At 45.9% G+C, this 17,175-nt stretch overlaps 1 protein-coding gene across 2 annotated transcripts in view; it reads right to left on the bottom strand.

Moving 5' to 3' along the window:
- The window catches only part of tiam1b (TIAM Rac1 associated GEF 1b), a 100,905-nt gene that overhangs the window by 15,487 nt on the left and 68,243 nt on the right, over nt 1–17,175 (bottom strand). For both annotated transcript variants that reach the window (XM_084328232.1, XM_084328231.1), the window contains exons 13-15: nt 16,203–16,289; nt 13,093–13,305; nt 9,941–10,041 (exon numbers count right to left, since the gene is read on the bottom strand). In XM_084328232.1, coding sequence (XP_084184358.1) covers nt 9,941–10,041; nt 13,093–13,305; nt 16,203–16,289 — 401 coding nt within the window. The remainder of the gene's footprint in view (nt 1–9,940; nt 10,042–13,092; nt 13,306–16,202; nt 16,290–17,175) is intronic.

The raw sequence follows: 17,175 nt of genomic DNA, 5'->3' as shown, positions 1-17,175 counted from the left end.
TGGAATAAGAGATTAAAGGCAAAAAGTTTCACAGCACAACAGCGCAATCTCCTGTGCCAGAACAGGGAGAGAGGGAGAGAGAGAGACAGAGTGTCTGCAAGGGGGGGGGGAGATAAGCCTGAGATCACAGCCCGGCATGCCCAGGAAGAAAGCAGAATCGGGAGTGAGCCACTGCCACCCTGCACGCCTCCCTACCTGCCTGCAGGATCTAAAGCCCCAGTGGGGTCCTTTGCGGTGAGTCCATCAGTTGAAAACCAGGCGTCTCTAACTTCCAGGGCGTCCATACGGAGCGCATCGGTGGAGTCGCTCCTCTCACAAAACAGCTCCTACACGCGCTTTTTCGAGCGTTGACGTCCATACGGAGCGCGCCAGTGATAAACGGGACAGCTGTGCTTGGCGGTGATTCACAGCTTCCCGTTGTGTCCAGGCAGCCTGGACGAGGTGTCAATCAAGTGCTAAAGAGGGGAGAGGCGTTAAGCCTGACCCGACTGACAACAGCAGCCAGCAATCACAGACGCTGTCAAATCAACCTACTGCTATGTCTTACAGTAAATCACCACAACAACGACAACAACAACACATAGGGTCAAACAAGCAATATACATAGAGTTCGACAAGCACAACAACACCAGAAGAGGCTCACCAGGTGAAGCATGTCATAGATGGATTCTGAGGAGCGCTTGCCCTGCCTGTTCCCCTTCAGACCCGCCATGGCTAAAGAAGGTAGGCAGGTGGATGCAGTCACACAGAGTGTCACACAGGAGAGATCCCAGGCTCGTGGAAAGCGTCCCCTCTACACTGTGCCTCTGCAACACATCTCTCAACCATATCTTGTTTAAAAGGGGAGGAGAGACAATTAAAGAGAAGAGGGAAAAAAATAAAAGAGAGAGAACGAAGGTTGTGTGGCGGACGTGATGAAGAAGAAAAGCCAAGTGGAGCCGCTCTTCTTTCTCCTCCTCCTCCTTCCTGCCCACCCACCAGCTCTCGTAGCCTCACAGCTCTGCTCCTGTGCCTTCAGAATGTGCATCTCTTTCACAGCAACGCTTGTTATTGGTCTCCAGCCCTCTCCCGCCTCTACAGGCTGGCCGAGCTCACGTATGGAGTGAGTGAGTGAGTGAGTGAGTGGAGTGAGTGGGCTCCGGTAACATTGTAAAGGAATCTGGGGGAGAGCAGGGCGCGCGGCAGGGATGGGGGGGGTTGTGGGGCGGTTAAAAGGAGCAGGTCGGATGGAGTCTCTCCTCTTCAAGGTTACGGAGAAGCAGGATTGGCTAGATGAGCCACACTGCAGTGGAATATTAATGAATTATTTGAATGATGGCACGAGTGGGGGGGGGGGGGTGATGAGGAAAGAAGAGGAGGGGAGGGGGAGTGTGTGGGTTGTGTGTATGTGTGTTTATAAGTGAGATGGTTGCAGAACAGTGGCCAGGAAGCCAGTCTTTGTCGCATTCTCGCAAATTATTTTTAGACAAACTGGTCTTCCTCGTATCCACATCGATTTCCAGAAATTGCAATGGAATCAGAGCCAATCAGGGACTGTGTTCTGTCCCCCCGCTGGAACGCATTCTGATTGCCGTGGCATTCCGATTCCCGTAGTCGGCGATGACGTGAAACACAGGCCGCTGCTGGCAGAAACAGTAATGGCGTCCCCTGAAGCAATGAGTGGTAACATCAACGTCGGTAGAATAAACACGACGAATGGCGACGTCAATGTTGGTAGAATAATTCCCACTGAAACTGAACACTGAAATGGGTGGCCCTGGAGTCCAGGCTCAATTTGCAGTAGCAAAAGTGTCTGGCTACCAAGCTAGCAGAACCTTCCTTCCAACCTCCAGACAGATTGGACATGGGTGATACTTTTAGTGCAATGAGTTTACTGTAGAAATATACATGAAAATGCGACGCAAGCCTTAAAATATCCCTGATCAGACCGCTTGGCAGACCAGCTCCCCTAATTCACTGGCCAACACCGATTCTGCCAGTTCTCCATCTGTCGTATCAACCACAACAGAAGCATGAGAGGCCTTATGTAAGGAGAGCCGACGTTTTAAAAGCAGACAGATGCTGATGTGCTTGTTCACCCTCTTCTGAAGCACATATCTTCCAGCATGACTATTGTTGTGGAATATTCAAATGAGCCATGACAGTGAACTGTAGAAATTAAGACGAGTCAATTTGTATTATAAAAATATAGAACATAGTTTATTTCTGCGGCCAACAGAGCTCAGTTTACAATCAGACACACGCACGTCTGACCAGAAAGTGAGAAAGAGCTCTGGTCAGAACTTACATTAAATACATAATTTACATGACGTACATAAGATCCCAGATATGATAATAAAGGTGAGAAGAATGAAAACAAAAGACAGGTCTAGGGGCTTTGTTATGTCTTCACACTAGAACTGGAGTCCAGGCCAAATGTCATATCTCCTCAACCTTGGTCGTTGCCATAAGAACAGTCAGACTGTCGCCTAGTGTCTTTGCCTAGTATACTAGTTGATCATATTAACTAGTCTATCAGAGATAGAATATGTATTTTAACACAGAACTATATGTCATGATAATATTTCCGTCACATTATCAGCCTTCTATCCCTTACATAAAGAGGTCGGCCAATGTGCTTGCTCTTCACAATGAGTGGTGTTCCTACAGACTCCAAACACCACGCTATCATGGGGCTCTACCCCGAGGAGCTCGGATACTGGAATCCTTGATGAATTCACAACAAAAGTGCCTTTTCAAGCAATAGCTGGATTTTAAGAATTCAGTCCGGCATCTTGATGCATAGTTCATCCAGCGTTCCCGAACTCGCTCATCTCACGGCTCAAAGTGCCTCCGGTAAAGTTTGAAAGTGCACCTGAAAACTCACCGCCTGTCTCAACTTTATGTCTGTGTGGGTATTTCATCATTACCGCCGTCATCAACGGGAAGAGATTGAACAGACGGTTCTCGTAGGAGGTTGCAGCAATCTGACACGCTTTGTTTGTCAGAGGGGAAACGACCGGTGTGATTGGAGGATCAAGAAAAGAGGGCGGGGCTTGAGATAGGCCAATTAACCTTATGTGAATTGTCGCAGTGAAAGGGTTAACCGTTTTGGTAGTGCGGCAGTGAAAGGGTTAACGCTGATCAGCTTCCTCTTGCAAGCCCTGCCTGTGCCTCCCAAGGCTTCTCACACTGGCTGCGCTCGCTTGAGGACCCCCCTCCTGGTCCTATGACCACTGACCCGTCTATCAACTTGACAGATGTGGTAAAATGGACTGTATTTATATAGCGCTTTTATACAAAACGCTTTACAACTTATGGCTCACATTCACCCACTCACTCACTCACACACAAGACGGCGGAGGCGACCATGCAAGGTGCCAACCTGCTCATCGGGAGCAGTTAGGGGTTAACTGTGTTGCTCAAGGACACTTCGACGCACTGCCGGGAGGAGCTGGAATTGAACCGAGAACCTTCCGATTGCCAGATGACCGCTCTACCTCCTGAGTGAGTGGTCATATGACATTACCCATCTAAACGTGACCTAATTTAAGCCTACATGATGCGCACCAAAAACATTACTACCATCCAAAAACATTTTCCATGTTTTTCTTTTCTATAATTAACTCTTCAAAGAAAACATAGGCCCATTTTATGTAACATCTCAAACACATTGATCGACTGACTACAAATGTTTCTTTTGATTAGGCTACCTTTGGCCATTTAATTGTGGAGTGTTTATTCCACGAGTCTGCATTATTCTATTTCAGTGGTTTATTCACTCTGTGATTGGTCCTCCATCGTTTGTCCTCTTTGTGTCGAGACGGCCGCCTCTCTCTGGATTCAGAGGGGGCCAGGTCGGGCCCCTTTTAAATCGAGTGCAAACTTCACCCAGCCGGTACAACTGGAGCACCCACTCAGGCCCCTCCCATGTGTGTGTGCCGGTGCAGCGCTTAACACGCAACGGCGAGGACGGAGAAAACTGCTTAAACCCGTCAGCCAGAGGCAGCAGGTATGTACTTGTTAGCTGACAAAAACAACATCGGCTTATGGGACAAAATGCTGTGGTAACTCTCCTAGTTGACGAATAAATGCCATCATGGACTGTAATATTCCCAATAATGGTTTTGTGTAAGTGTGAACGGAATGCATCAGTTGTCTGTGTCATCAATCTCCCTTGGAGTGTTTGCGTTTGTCGCATGTAGGCCATGTGGTCTCGGCGATGCTACACTCAAGTTCTTCTTGATCCTCCAATCGCAACCGTCGCTTCCCTTGAGGATCGAGAAAAGAGGGCAGGGTCTGAGATAGGTCCATTTAGCGGGGGGGGGGGGGGTTCTGGTGTATCTGGGCGTATGCGCCGGTCAGATGGTGTGCAGACTCCTACCGTGCCAATGGTAATGCTGCGTGTCGAATGGAAATGCTGACAGAATTCAACGGCACACGCTCCGTACCCCAATCTCTCACAGCATACGACAGCCGTATCCTCTCCTCCATTAAGCCTCCTCGCTACCTACCCAGGAAGTGACTTGAAGGGGAGACGACGGCTGCGCCACAATTACACACTTCACTGGTGCTCATTTCCTCCCCTCCCTTTGCTACTCACTCGTCTCCTACCCAGGAAGTGACTCGGAGGAGATGAGAGAAGGAAGGGAGGATAGGTGGTGGGAGGGGGTAGTGGAGGAAAGAAGGAGGCTTTTTATGGAGAAACGGAACACCCCTCAGGGAAGGAAGAGAAGAAAAGAGAAACGACAGGGGAGGGTGAAGGAATGGGGACCGGTATAGATAAGATGATGCCAACAGAGTTGTTTTTAGATGTGAAGCACCTCTACGACCGGCAATGTCACTAACTCATTCGCTCACTCATTTAGTCACTGATTCAGTCATTCACTCACACTTAGCTGCTCTGCCCCTAGTGGCGACTAGGAGGCATGGCACCTTCCGGTTCACTCTATGCAAGGATGCTTTGCACCTATGACACCGTGTCCTTGTTCCTCATATAATAGGGCTGGGAGGTATACTGAATATTAAGCTCTACGGTCATCGATCCATGCAAATATTCTGGCAATATTTCCTACCTATTTTTTGGCCCGTATCGTTCCTCGCAATTATATTCTGAATAGGGAATGGCTGAGGGAAGCACGATGCAAATCACCTGATGCTGGCTGCAGTGAATCTCTTCAGCCATCATGACTGAAGACTTGCTCTGAAATACGGGAGATTAACTAGCTAGCTCCAAACAGACACTGACGTTACAGGCACCAGCCAATCATGTGAGAGTGGATGGTGGTCATGAAGGACAATGTTTGAGAACAAAAACCAAAGACTGAAAACGTGATAACCAAGGCTTTCGAATTGAACTCTTATTTTTGGACCCTGCTTGTAGCATTCAACAAATGCATATTTAAAAGGGGAACTATCTTATAAATGGCCTTTTCCAGTAGTTTGCATTGTTTTCTAGCAATGTGGGGTTGTACCAACAACTGACTAGATGTGAAATTCTCATTCAGTCCCATTCCTCCAGTTCAGCTGAGACAAGATCCTCCCCCACTAAACCAAGCCATTCGAATTTTACGCGGATCTGTGACGTGTAAGAATTCTGATCTGCCACCGCACGCCCACAATCAACTGTGATGCGTTTATATGAGCAGCGAGTGGAAATAATGCGGAAACGGTTTGGACAGCAGAGACCTTCAGCTGTACACACACACACACACACACACACACACACACACACACACACACACACACACACACACACACACACACACACACACACACACACACACACACACACACACACACACACACACACACACACACACACACACACACACACACACACACACACACACACACACACACACACACACACACACACACACACACACACACACACACACACACACCCCTAGATAAAACGGGTGGGAGGGAATGGGACTGGGGGGAGCTTGCTCGCTCGCTCTCTCGCCCTCTCTCTCGCTCTCTCGTATCAGCACTCGCTGTATCACCATCAACCTGTTGCAAAATATCATAGCGCACGTTCCCAGTTCCCACACGCGCGCCCGTATTCCGATCCGTGCAATAATATTCACAGGGGTATATATTGTCATTTGAAACAATGCATTGTCCCGTGGGATTGTGTGCGTGTGTGTGCGCGCTGATCAGGAAATGAGAATATATTTTTCAGATCGCTTATATAGCGTGCATAAGTACACATATACTATCGATAATCTAGCGTTTATTTGAAAACGATTCATAAATAGGCCGAAAAATGACATTTTTTTTTGTATGCCAGAATATTCCTGTAAATGCCGTTTATCACGGAATCTATATATTTTCCTGAAAAACGAGGGATTTTCAAAATGCTATAAAACAGAAATGAACCGATTAAAAAACAATCCGTTTCGACAATGTTGACTGCAAACAAGTCATTGATAAACGACGGGCAGATTAGACACATAGCCATAATTTAAGACAGAGATTATGCGTTCACAACGCTATCATTGAAGTGGGTGCTGGTATCCAACCACGTTTTACCATGTTAACAAGTGGCAACCAAAGTGTTAAGACCTTCCCAAACAGAATTTAAAACAATTTAATGCTTTTTCAGGTCTTTTATCTGTAAATGTGAATTTAAGACATTTGAAGACTTTTTGTGGACCCGCAGCCACCCCACACAATCAAAGCGAATCAATTTAGCTACAAAATCAAAGTGAACACTTCAAGGGCATACAATGGAGACTTGTTAAAACCGACCAAAAAATTTTGTCGTTAGCAAACCCCGTTATCATGAGATAAATGCACAAAGCCACAGAGGTCGTTACGGCACCTCAGTCATCTTACTCATCTTCACTCATCTCAGAACTTTGAAGTTCACCCCCCCCCCCCCCCCCCCCCCACAAACCTCATCAATTGGTTCTTGAATACTTTTGATGCAGGAGAAAGAGGAAAACTACAAACTAGGTATATAACTTGATGATTCCTATTCAGGAAGCTTAACCTCAAGCGGGGTGATCATTAGGAACATGAAAGAAGTGAACATGAAAGAAAGAAATAAAAGAAAAGACACAAATGTACTTGATTTATTGACGAGATTAAAGAGTCTATGTGTAGGTTTTTTCTCTGTAATGCGTCACTGTGAAATTAGCTGCAACATTATGAGCAAATGATGCTAGTGTTGCTTTTATAAACAGTAGCCTTTTAATCTGCGACTGTCGACTGTAATCTATGGAATGGAATCCCTTGCAGCAGGTAAATATCACATGAAAAGCGTCCGGGAGGGGAAAGAGTGATACATGCCAACAGGGACGAGCTCACATGGTGTTATACACTACACATACTGTAGTGATTATACCATGACGACACTGCCAACCAGAGACATCTGCACACTGCTGGCGACCACACTGCCCTCCAGGGTAATGCACTGTAAATATCCTTAACATTCACTAATGTTCTCCTTTAAGGACAACTCACATAATTGTAAATGGCTAGGGGTTTTATCGACCGAGCGCTGGAGTGGATATGCATGCATTTAGTTTCTTTTCACTGGTGATGTTTTGTGGCTATTGAAGGTCTAACTGCAGTGTCTTTAGTATCAATGCCCTGTCTTGGATTGATATGTGCCTCTTTCAAGGAGCGTGAGAGCAATGCTGTTCCATACCCCACCCACACACACCCACACCCACACCCAGGCCCTTCAACTGTTGGCAACTGCCAGCTGTCAATGCGCATTTCATTTCAATCTCCTGATTCACTGAGTCACCTCCTGCTATTAAATCACTTACCCTGTGACACCTTATAACAATACTTGCACATGCAACAATAGCATGCTGTTGTAAAATCCACTCCAGTAGAACATGGTGGGAGTCAGACAATAGGTAACGCACGGACAGTAACTTCAGTAATAAAAAGGACGACAAGAGATCATTCAAAGCGGGAGTACCGGTGTAGGGGGTGTAAACAGGCAGAGGGAGCCTGCAAACCAGCACCACACACAGTTCACTGGCTTCATTCAGTCCCACAGAAAGAGCAGAATATTGTCACGGGAGACGGATCACACTAACCGCCTCATGGTGACATACACACAATACATACGCAGAACATGAACGACAAAAGGTTTCAGGCTGCGGGAGAATCTGGAACGCTGTTTTATTCCGCTTACAAAATGCAAGGCATGGTTTCTCATTCAAATGAACGTGTCTCTTATTGACGGGGTGTTTGGCCCGCCTGGAGGACAGTGTTCCCGACGAGGAGGACATGCATTATGGAACGAGGGTGACCATTCAGAACCACTGGGACGGCTTAAGGACGACGGAGTCGATTCTGTGCCAGGAAAGCCACCCCCACATCGCCGCAGGAGAACACCACCGGAATATTTCTCCATGGTGGGTCTTCACGTCGGCATTTCTTTACTATAAACTATGAAACCAATTAATTTGGGGACTTCCGTAGAACATTGTGTTCCTACCTTCAAGCCAAAGAAGATGAGACCAAAATAATCTAAGTAAGAGTGGGAGGTTGAAGCCAAAACTGTTCGGTCCACCACACGGCGTGAATTTGACTTTGGGAGTGATCGTCGGAACCAGGCACATTTCCTTGAGCCGACGGCTGATTTCACAGATGCAAATGCTGGGCAGAGCCCCTACCTCCGAGCCATGGGTTGGGGAAGGCATGCGAGGCTCGGGGACGGACAGATACAGCGAACTACGAGAGAATGCGCAAGACACCGGCAGTCTTTCAGGAGGGCAGGAGTGTGCGGTTTGTCAGTCTGCCAGATGCCGTGAGGAGAGTATGACTGTTGCTCATTTAGCTAATTACTTCTCTCAGGCTAACTCTGTGACGCAGCTCATTAGCCCTGGTGTTGGGTGAGCTACTTCACTCCAAACATGGAACCCTTGTAGCATTTCAATTTCAATCAAGTCATGTTTTCACGAGTTGCTCCAATACCCTTGTTGCAGCCAATGTCGTTCTTTATTTTGTCTTTTAATTTATTTTGGACCCCCCCCCCCCCTGAGTCCATACGAATACGCCTCCATTAAATGATCTTAATCATTGCACATAAATGAGCAATTAGCATGCAAGCTTAATGAAAGAGGCATCCATCTCTCAGCTCTTGCATTCAAAGTGAATAATCCGCCTCTATCCCCCGCGCTGCAGCCTGTTCCATGAGAGCCGTGGATTCCTTTCATCTAGCCATGTGTTAGCAGTTTGGAGGCTGCCAAAGCAGACTTCACAAGGTGTGCGTTTTAGCCAACAGAAAGGCAACGTTACAACATATACAAAGACAGTCCACTTGAATTGCTTCAGGCAATTCAATTGCCTGAAGCACTGAGATCAGCCAATTTGCACGGCCATCATGTTTGAAGCTGGTACATGTAATTACAGTAGGAGCAGGTCATGGTTAAGTGGAGACCCTGATGCAGATTTATATCAAGGGGGGTTGGGGGTAGAAATTGGGTAAAGTAAATGTCTACACCGTTTCCCTGGGCAAGAGTAAATTAATAGATATATATATAGTGGATTCCTAGTGGACTAGTAGATACTAGGGAACTAGGCTTAATTATTGCCTTCATAATAAAATAATGGAGAGACCTTTAGGCCTCTAAAAGGCTAAAAAGCAACTAGAAGAGACTACAGATCAAAAGACAATCAGGCATTCTGGAGGCGAGTGAGATCCTGACACACACTGGTCAAATAAATATATATAACAACAGTGTTTCCCTTACATTCTCATACAGATTTATTTGTGGTGGCTCTGCACAATATCCCATAGAGATCCACCACAGATAGATTTAGCAAAAGTGACACAATAACATAAACAGTGCTTCTTGTGGGGTATATATACAGGCTGTCTAATGCACCCTGGCCAGCTACCAGCACCACAAATAACCTAAGAAGAACAAGTGAGAAACACTGTAAATATATAATATATATTATATAATAAATAAAACTATCACTTTACCTTTCTGCATTCATCAGCTTCACTGAACATCTCGGAGTCGTCGTCCAGACTGTCCCCGGAGCTCTCACACAGCAGTCCCACCCCGTCGTCCAGGATGTCCTCTGTAACAAACAACAAAACGTGCCACGATGAGCCTCTCGTCCAGCAGGCTCTGGCATCATGGTCTCATCTCATGGCTTTGTTGTATTCCGAGTCAGCCTCTGTCAATACCTCAAAGAAAGAGATCTCATCCGTTTCATGAAATCCCACCACATGTTTGTAAGCAGGACACTTACAATGAAGTTGTATAGAAGGAGGGTCGTTGAAGCTATTTTTCTGTCTGTTTTGGATTTGCCCTTAGGTTGCATTCACACCAGAGCTGTTTGGTCCGCTTTAAAATGCACCAGAGTTCGTTTCCTCGGATAGTCCGCTTGGTTTGGGGTAGTGTGAAAGCTCATTCAAACTCTGGTGCGGACCAAAAAAGCGAACTCTGGTCCGCCTGAAAACGTAGGTCTCGGTTCGCTTCCAAGTGAACCCTGGTGCGTACTTTTGTGGTGTGAATGCTCATCGGACCAAATGCAAGACCAAATATAGGAAGTGACCCGATAAACTGTGCATCTTGAGTAGAAGGAAACAAAACAAACACCGCGGCGCGCACTGCAAAACAAGCACGCGTGGAACATGTCTCATGGACAGACGTGGGCGAATGAGGAGGTAAAAGTCCCGATAGAAATATGGTCAGATGAGCTAATTAAACAGCTGCTTGTGGCTTCGCAGAATAATGTGGTGTGTGTGTGCGCTGGGCTGCTTCGCAGAATAATGTGGTGTGTGTGTGTATGTGCGCTGTAGAGCTGTCCCCGAAGCCTGTTTTTGGGATTCTATATATCCAATAGACGAGCGCCCTTTTCGATCGTGTGACATTGTTCAGAAAGTTTGGTGCACTTGACAAATTGCAGTGTGAAAGCAAACCGAACCAAATGAAGAATGCAACAATGTTGCAACTTCACCCCCCTGAATCACACCGGGTCCACCAAACTATATGTGAAACCGACCTAAGGTTCATCACTGGTGACAGTGATACTGGTACTCATCATTGTGTCCTGTATGATAAGGTTGGGTGGTCCTCTCTGGGCAGAGAGACATGACCTGCACTGGCATCTGTTTCTGTATGGAGCCATTATTGATGATCTTCCTCCCTACATCACTTCATTGCTGGACTGGAACTCTGGATGATATCATACTCCCTCTGGGGATTGGCTTACACTTAAGGTTCCCAGAGTTTGCACTGAATTAGGAAAATCTGCTTTTAGCTTCTGTGCCCCAGACACGTGGAATGTTTTGCAAAGCACCTTAAAACTCAATACTTTAATATCCATTGGTCAGCTTAAATCTATAACGGCCAACCATTTCACCTCAGTCTGTAACAGTTTTGATTGATTTGAACAGTTTAATTGATTAACCTTTCTGTTTTATGTATTGTTCCTCTCGATGTCATTGTAAATGAGAGCCTGCTCTCAATGATCTTTCGAGATTAAATAAAGATTGACTGAATGAATGAATTAATGGAAATCAACAAAATACGACACCTCAATGACCAGTGCTCTTGTCATTGTAAAGTGCACAAAATGTATGTAAATAATGAAGTTATTGTTTATGAGTTGTTTACCTAACTATTAAACTATGTAAATCTGGGCATCTAGTCAACCAGCTTATTAGGTGTAAGCAATCACTGTTTGCCCACAACGGTAAAGCGGCACGGTGGTGTAGTGGTCAAACACTGTCACCTCACAGCAAGAAGGTCCAGGGTTCGATTCCCGCTTGGGGACCAGGTTTCTATGATGCCAGTTACCCAGGTGGGGTATCTCCCAGGCCTTTCTGTGTGGAGTTTGCATGTTCTCCCCCCGTGCTCGCAAGGGTTTCCCCCCCGATAAGATAAACCCAATGGAAAAACATGCAGAACAGATCGCTAATGCTGTTGCGTCCCTGACGAAGACGGACAGGAGCACTTGGATTGGTCCCCTGGCGCGGCTCACGTTGACGCCCGTCTGCTCCCGGCTGCCCTTGGGGGGGGAAGGACGATGGGATGGGTTAATCGCAGACGAATCGCATGCATCGCATGCGTGCCGATTGATGACCTCTGAGCAGGTCCTAAATTATTATTAAATTATTATTAAAGAGGTTTTATGCAAGAATAATAAATTAATGGAGGTTTCTTTTGCAGAAATAATAAATTAATTGGTTGTATAGTTTGCCTATTAAAATCATTTTAAGAGTCTGAATGAAGTTATAACTTCCTACAGGACATCTTTAGTGGACATAAGGTAGGCAGCAGATTTCCTGTGGATCGTTCATCTCAATCTTCAATCTGTGATAGTCAGAATTCTATCCTGATCATAACCTAGATAATCGCACGGTGGGGTAGTGGTTAACACTGTCGCCTCACAGCTAGAAGGTCCTGGTTTCGCTTCCCGCTTGGGGACCAGGTTGCCGCGTTGCCAGGTACCCAGGTGGGGTATCTCCCGGGCCTTCCTGTGTGGAGTTTGCATGTTCTCCCCGTGCTCTCAAGGGTTTCCCCTCCCAATAAGATAAAACCAGAGCAGCATGTTAACAGGGGCTCAGTGCAAGAATGCCCCTGAAAATCCATAAAGATTTCCCTGAAATTGGTTTCCAAAAAACGTTACCCTGAATAGACATTGGGAATGATGTGTCGGTCAATTGTGAGATGGTCTTTTTAATACACTGCATCAGAAACAAGGGTAATATTTTAATGCTCAAACATGTCCTTTACAAAAAAGGTTAAAGGGAAGGTTTGGCAATTTTGGACCTAAAAGGTGAAGAAATTAAGAGTAGTAAGTCACTCTAGAGTAGCGAGCCCAGTAGAGGGTGGACCCTACGAATAGTACTGTTGGAGCAGCTTCGTCTGATTTCCGCTTGCAATCATCTGCGTTGTCTGCGTTGGCAACCAAGAGATGCGAGAACACCAGAGGCGGGTTGTAATCTTACCGATGCTGTTTGCATCTCTCGGTTGCTAAACACAGCCAACGTTGTCGGGAAGCAATCGGCACGAAAACAACAAACTAACACATAAGGTCCAAAATGTCCGGGCTTTCCCTTTAAATGTCCCACCCTGCCAGTCACCCAGGCCCGGCCGGAACCTCGGCGGTGACGCTCACCTTGACTCTGGGAGAAGATGTCCGTGTAGAGGTCTTCCCCTGCGTCGGAGCGGCGCGGAGGCAGGTAGCAGAGCTGGCGACGGTCCCCCGAGGGCAGCGTGTTGACGGTCAAGGCCAGCGAGGACTGCGAGAACGCCGCCTTCATGTCCGAGAAGTTCAGACTGCTGGAGCCCTTCCCGTTCAGCTGCAGTATCTCATCCCCCGCGTTGAGACCTGGAACACACACACACACACACACCATCAGTCTGACTTACTCCATTTCCCCTTACTGTATTAACAATTAGATTGTTCTAATACTGAACCTCATTGTTCAGCTTAGATTGATTATACCCATTTAAAACCGTATTAAGATGATGAATGACCATAAGAGAATGTCAAGACTTGTGTGAGATGAAAGATGAGAAATCAAAACGCAGTTTAGAAAAGTAACCCACTGCAATAACTCTTAATGGGTCTTCCTGTAGGACTGCATTATGCTGTGGAACAATAATAGCTGACTAGGGCTGGGTAGATTTTGAAATGTTTTGATAACGGTACTTTTTTCTCTCAATACCTTACTTTGCAGAGGGTGCTGCATGATCCAATCAAAGGCTTTGTTACATTTTGGATTGGTTGAACAGAAGAAACGACCAATCATCACCAGCCTCATATCTTGGAACAAACATTCTTATTGGCTCAGGGACACTGATGAGATTAACTACTTTGGTATCGGATGACACAGCATTTTTCTACATTCGATGGTACTGAAGCAATTCGATCGATACCATAAATAAAGACCATAAAGACACGCATGTTAGGCAGGGACTACAGATGAAAACGAGCTCATTAGCTAATTCTGGCACATTTACATTGATGTGGAAACTGAAGATGTAGATTAATGTGCACTGTCCCTGGGTAAAAAAAATAAAAAATAAACTTAAATGTATCCAATTGCGACGGTCAGCCCTGCATCTGACTGCTCTTGTGTGTGTGTGTGTGTGTGTGTGGAGCTATTTGGTTTAATCTTCCATTTCAAACCCACAAGTGTAACCCAGTTCTCCAGGCTCTGTGGACTGTCAGCTAGGGGGCAGAGGAGGCACACAGACATGTCCCTGCTGGCTAACATGCCTCGGCCTGCAGCCACGCTGCTCGTCTACAGTGGTATTAGATTTGAGCTCTCTGAATGCGTGTCACATAGAGCGCTGTGTACAATCCCTCCGCTGCACCAAAGCCCACATTCTGACCTCCCCGGCATGTGTACCACCAATGACATGTCTGGTTTCGTTGAGGTGTCACGCTCAATGACCCGCTTCACTGAGCTCAAGCAGCAGCAACACGGTGGAGGTTTTAGTCATTGATGCTCTCGAGAGGCTGCTGTGCTCTCCGAGGGCCCTCATCGCAGGAGGGATAAACATGCATTAAAAAAAAGGGCCACTTCACCAAAAAACTATTTATTCTTGCACATAATCTCACACACGTCCAAGAACTATGAACAGTTTTACACAGGTTCCATTTATTTTGACGGTTGTCCGAGAGTAAATAGTTAATGACGGCACCGTGAAATAATGTGGGCGAAAAAATTTAAATAGGGACCGCTACCTTATCATTTCATGGAGCTGTAATTAACAACAACACAAGGACTCAATGACATCACTGGTGGCCATATTCAAACTCATTTACTCTCAATAACTGTCAAACTAAATGAATGTGTGCAAAAACATTCCCCCTCTCTCCCTCTCTCTGTGTTCTATCTCTTGCTCTCCGCTCTCTCCCTCTGTTCTATCTCTTGCTCTCCTCTCTCTCTCCCTCTCTCGTTCACATTCCCCTGTTAGTTTAATGTTTATTATTTCTATGCATCAGGTTCTCTCTTGTCTAGTGTGTTTATGTTTCCCTGTTCAGTCTAGTTATTTACTTGTCATGTTCGCTGTTTTTGTCTTAGCTCAGTTCCAATGTATTGTGTTTCACTGTCTATGTCCTGTAGGTCTGTCTTTCACTGTCTATGTTCTGTATGTCTGTGTTTCACTGTCTAGGTCCTGTAGGTCTGTGTTTCACTGTCTAGGTCCTGTATGTCTGTGTTTCACTGTCTAGGTCCTGTAGTTCTGTGTTTCACTGTCTAGGTCCTGTATGTCTGTGTTTCACTGTCTAGGTCCTGTAGTTCAGTGTTTCACTGTCTAGGTCCTGTAGTTCTGTGTTTCACTGTCTAGGTCCTGTAGGTCTGTGTTTCACTGTCTAGGTCCTGTAGGTCTGTGTTTTGCTGTCTAGGTCCTGTAGTTCTGTGTTTCACTGTCTAGGTCCTGTATGTCTGTGTTTCACTCTCTAGGTCCTGTAGTTCTGTGTTTCACTGTCTAGGTCCTGTAGTTCTGTGTTTTGCTGTCTATGTCCTGTAGTTCTGTGTTTTGCTGTCTATGTCCTGTAGTTCTGTGTTTCACTGTCTATGTCCTGTAGTTCTGTGTTTCACTGTCTAGGTCCTGTAGTTCTGTGTTTTGCTGTCTATGTCATGTAGTTCTGTGTTTCACTGTCTATGTCCTGTAGTTCTGTGTTTCACTGTCTAGGTCCTGTAGTTCTGTGCTCAGTATTCTTCCTCATCTTGTTTCTGTTCCTCACCAGCTGTTCTTCATTCTCCATCATCCCAGGTGTTTCCACTTGTAATCATCCCCACGTGTCTATCTGTTTGCTCCCCCCTGCATAGTTTGTTGGATCATTGTTTGGTGTCTGATGTGAAGTTGTCTCCTCATGTTTTCCCCCTCAGGTTATCTCTATGGTAATTCCTGCGGTATCTGTCGTGTTATCATTCTCTTCCCGTTTAGTTATTATTTCCATTCTCCGTTCTTGTTGGTTAGTCAGCTGGACTGTTGGCCTGTCCCCTGCCCTACGCCCGGTCTTGGGTTCAACACGTCACCTGCATTCTACCAGTTCTGTCCTGCGCTGGGGGTCCCACCCATACATCGACAGCCTCCCCTTTCTATCGTATGACTTCTCCTTCGTACAGGATGGAAGATGGCTTGTGGAAAATAATCCCATAAATCAAATTTTCTCCCCTCGCTTCCTATCCCTCGTCAGTTCAGTTCACGGAGAAGAGATTGAGGGTCTTGGAAAGGACCTCGTCTGATTGGAAATGAAGGGTAATGAACCTTTGGCAAAGGCTAATCCTCCCGCCTTCACGTCGGTGATGTAGAGCTGCTGCACGCCGTCCTCCTCCACCACGGAGATGGAGAAACCTGGAGGAGGAGAGGAGGGAAGGGGGAGGGCTGTGTTATATAAAACATTATTACATGGCGTTTTCACATTCGCCGAAATGCTTGCTTGTGATTGGTCAATAGCGCTTGTCAGAGGTCCGATATTACTCGATAACGGACCTCTGCCGAACAATAATGGCCGCTGTGCGCAGCTGGACCAATCAAGCCCACTACACACACTATCAGTGGTGCTCAGCATATGCACAGCTGCACTCAGTCATGCAATCAGACCACAGACCTGCCGGCTGCCGATAATAATAATCACTTTATTTGGGCTGACAGAGCCACACAACAACTGCGTCTGCATTTGATCTCGTCTTGTTGATGAATTAGGTATATTGTTAGTAAGTTAGCCATGTAATAAGCGGGATAATGTATAGCCTATAAATAACAACCGGCAACTTCACTGTTTCAGCCATCAGAATCAAGAAATTTGCATGCCATTGTATAAGTAAGGGATAATGTATAGCTACGAGGTCATTGTCGCAAAATAATTGACCTTCACTGACGTTTAAAACTAAACTCTGTGTCGGTCAATTATTTTGCGACAATGACCTCGTAGCTATACATTATCCCTTACTTATACAATGGCATGCACATTTCTTGATTCTGATGGCTGAAACAGTGAAGTTGCCGGTTGTTATTTAGTATAACACACTCCACGTGACCCCAGAACCCGCCCACAAACGAATAACTTTTTTTCCGAATGAATCCGCCGTTCGTCTTTTCCGAATGAAACCAAGATGGCGGACAATAATCTTTATGAATGGATGTATTAATTTCGTCATAACGACTCATTCACAAAAGATACTCACCTGGAATATGTTAGTTGTTTACACAATGTTGGATTATGTAATTGGTTTGTCAT

This window comes from Notolepis coatsorum (assembly GCF_963971535.1).
Source record: "Notolepis coatsorum genome assembly, chromosome: 1".
Lineage (NCBI taxonomy): Eukaryota > Metazoa > Chordata > Actinopteri > Aulopiformes > Paralepididae > Notolepis > Notolepis coatsorum.
The sequence above is the reverse complement of the archived record's forward strand: the minus strand, read 5'-3'. Positions and strand labels throughout refer to the sequence as shown.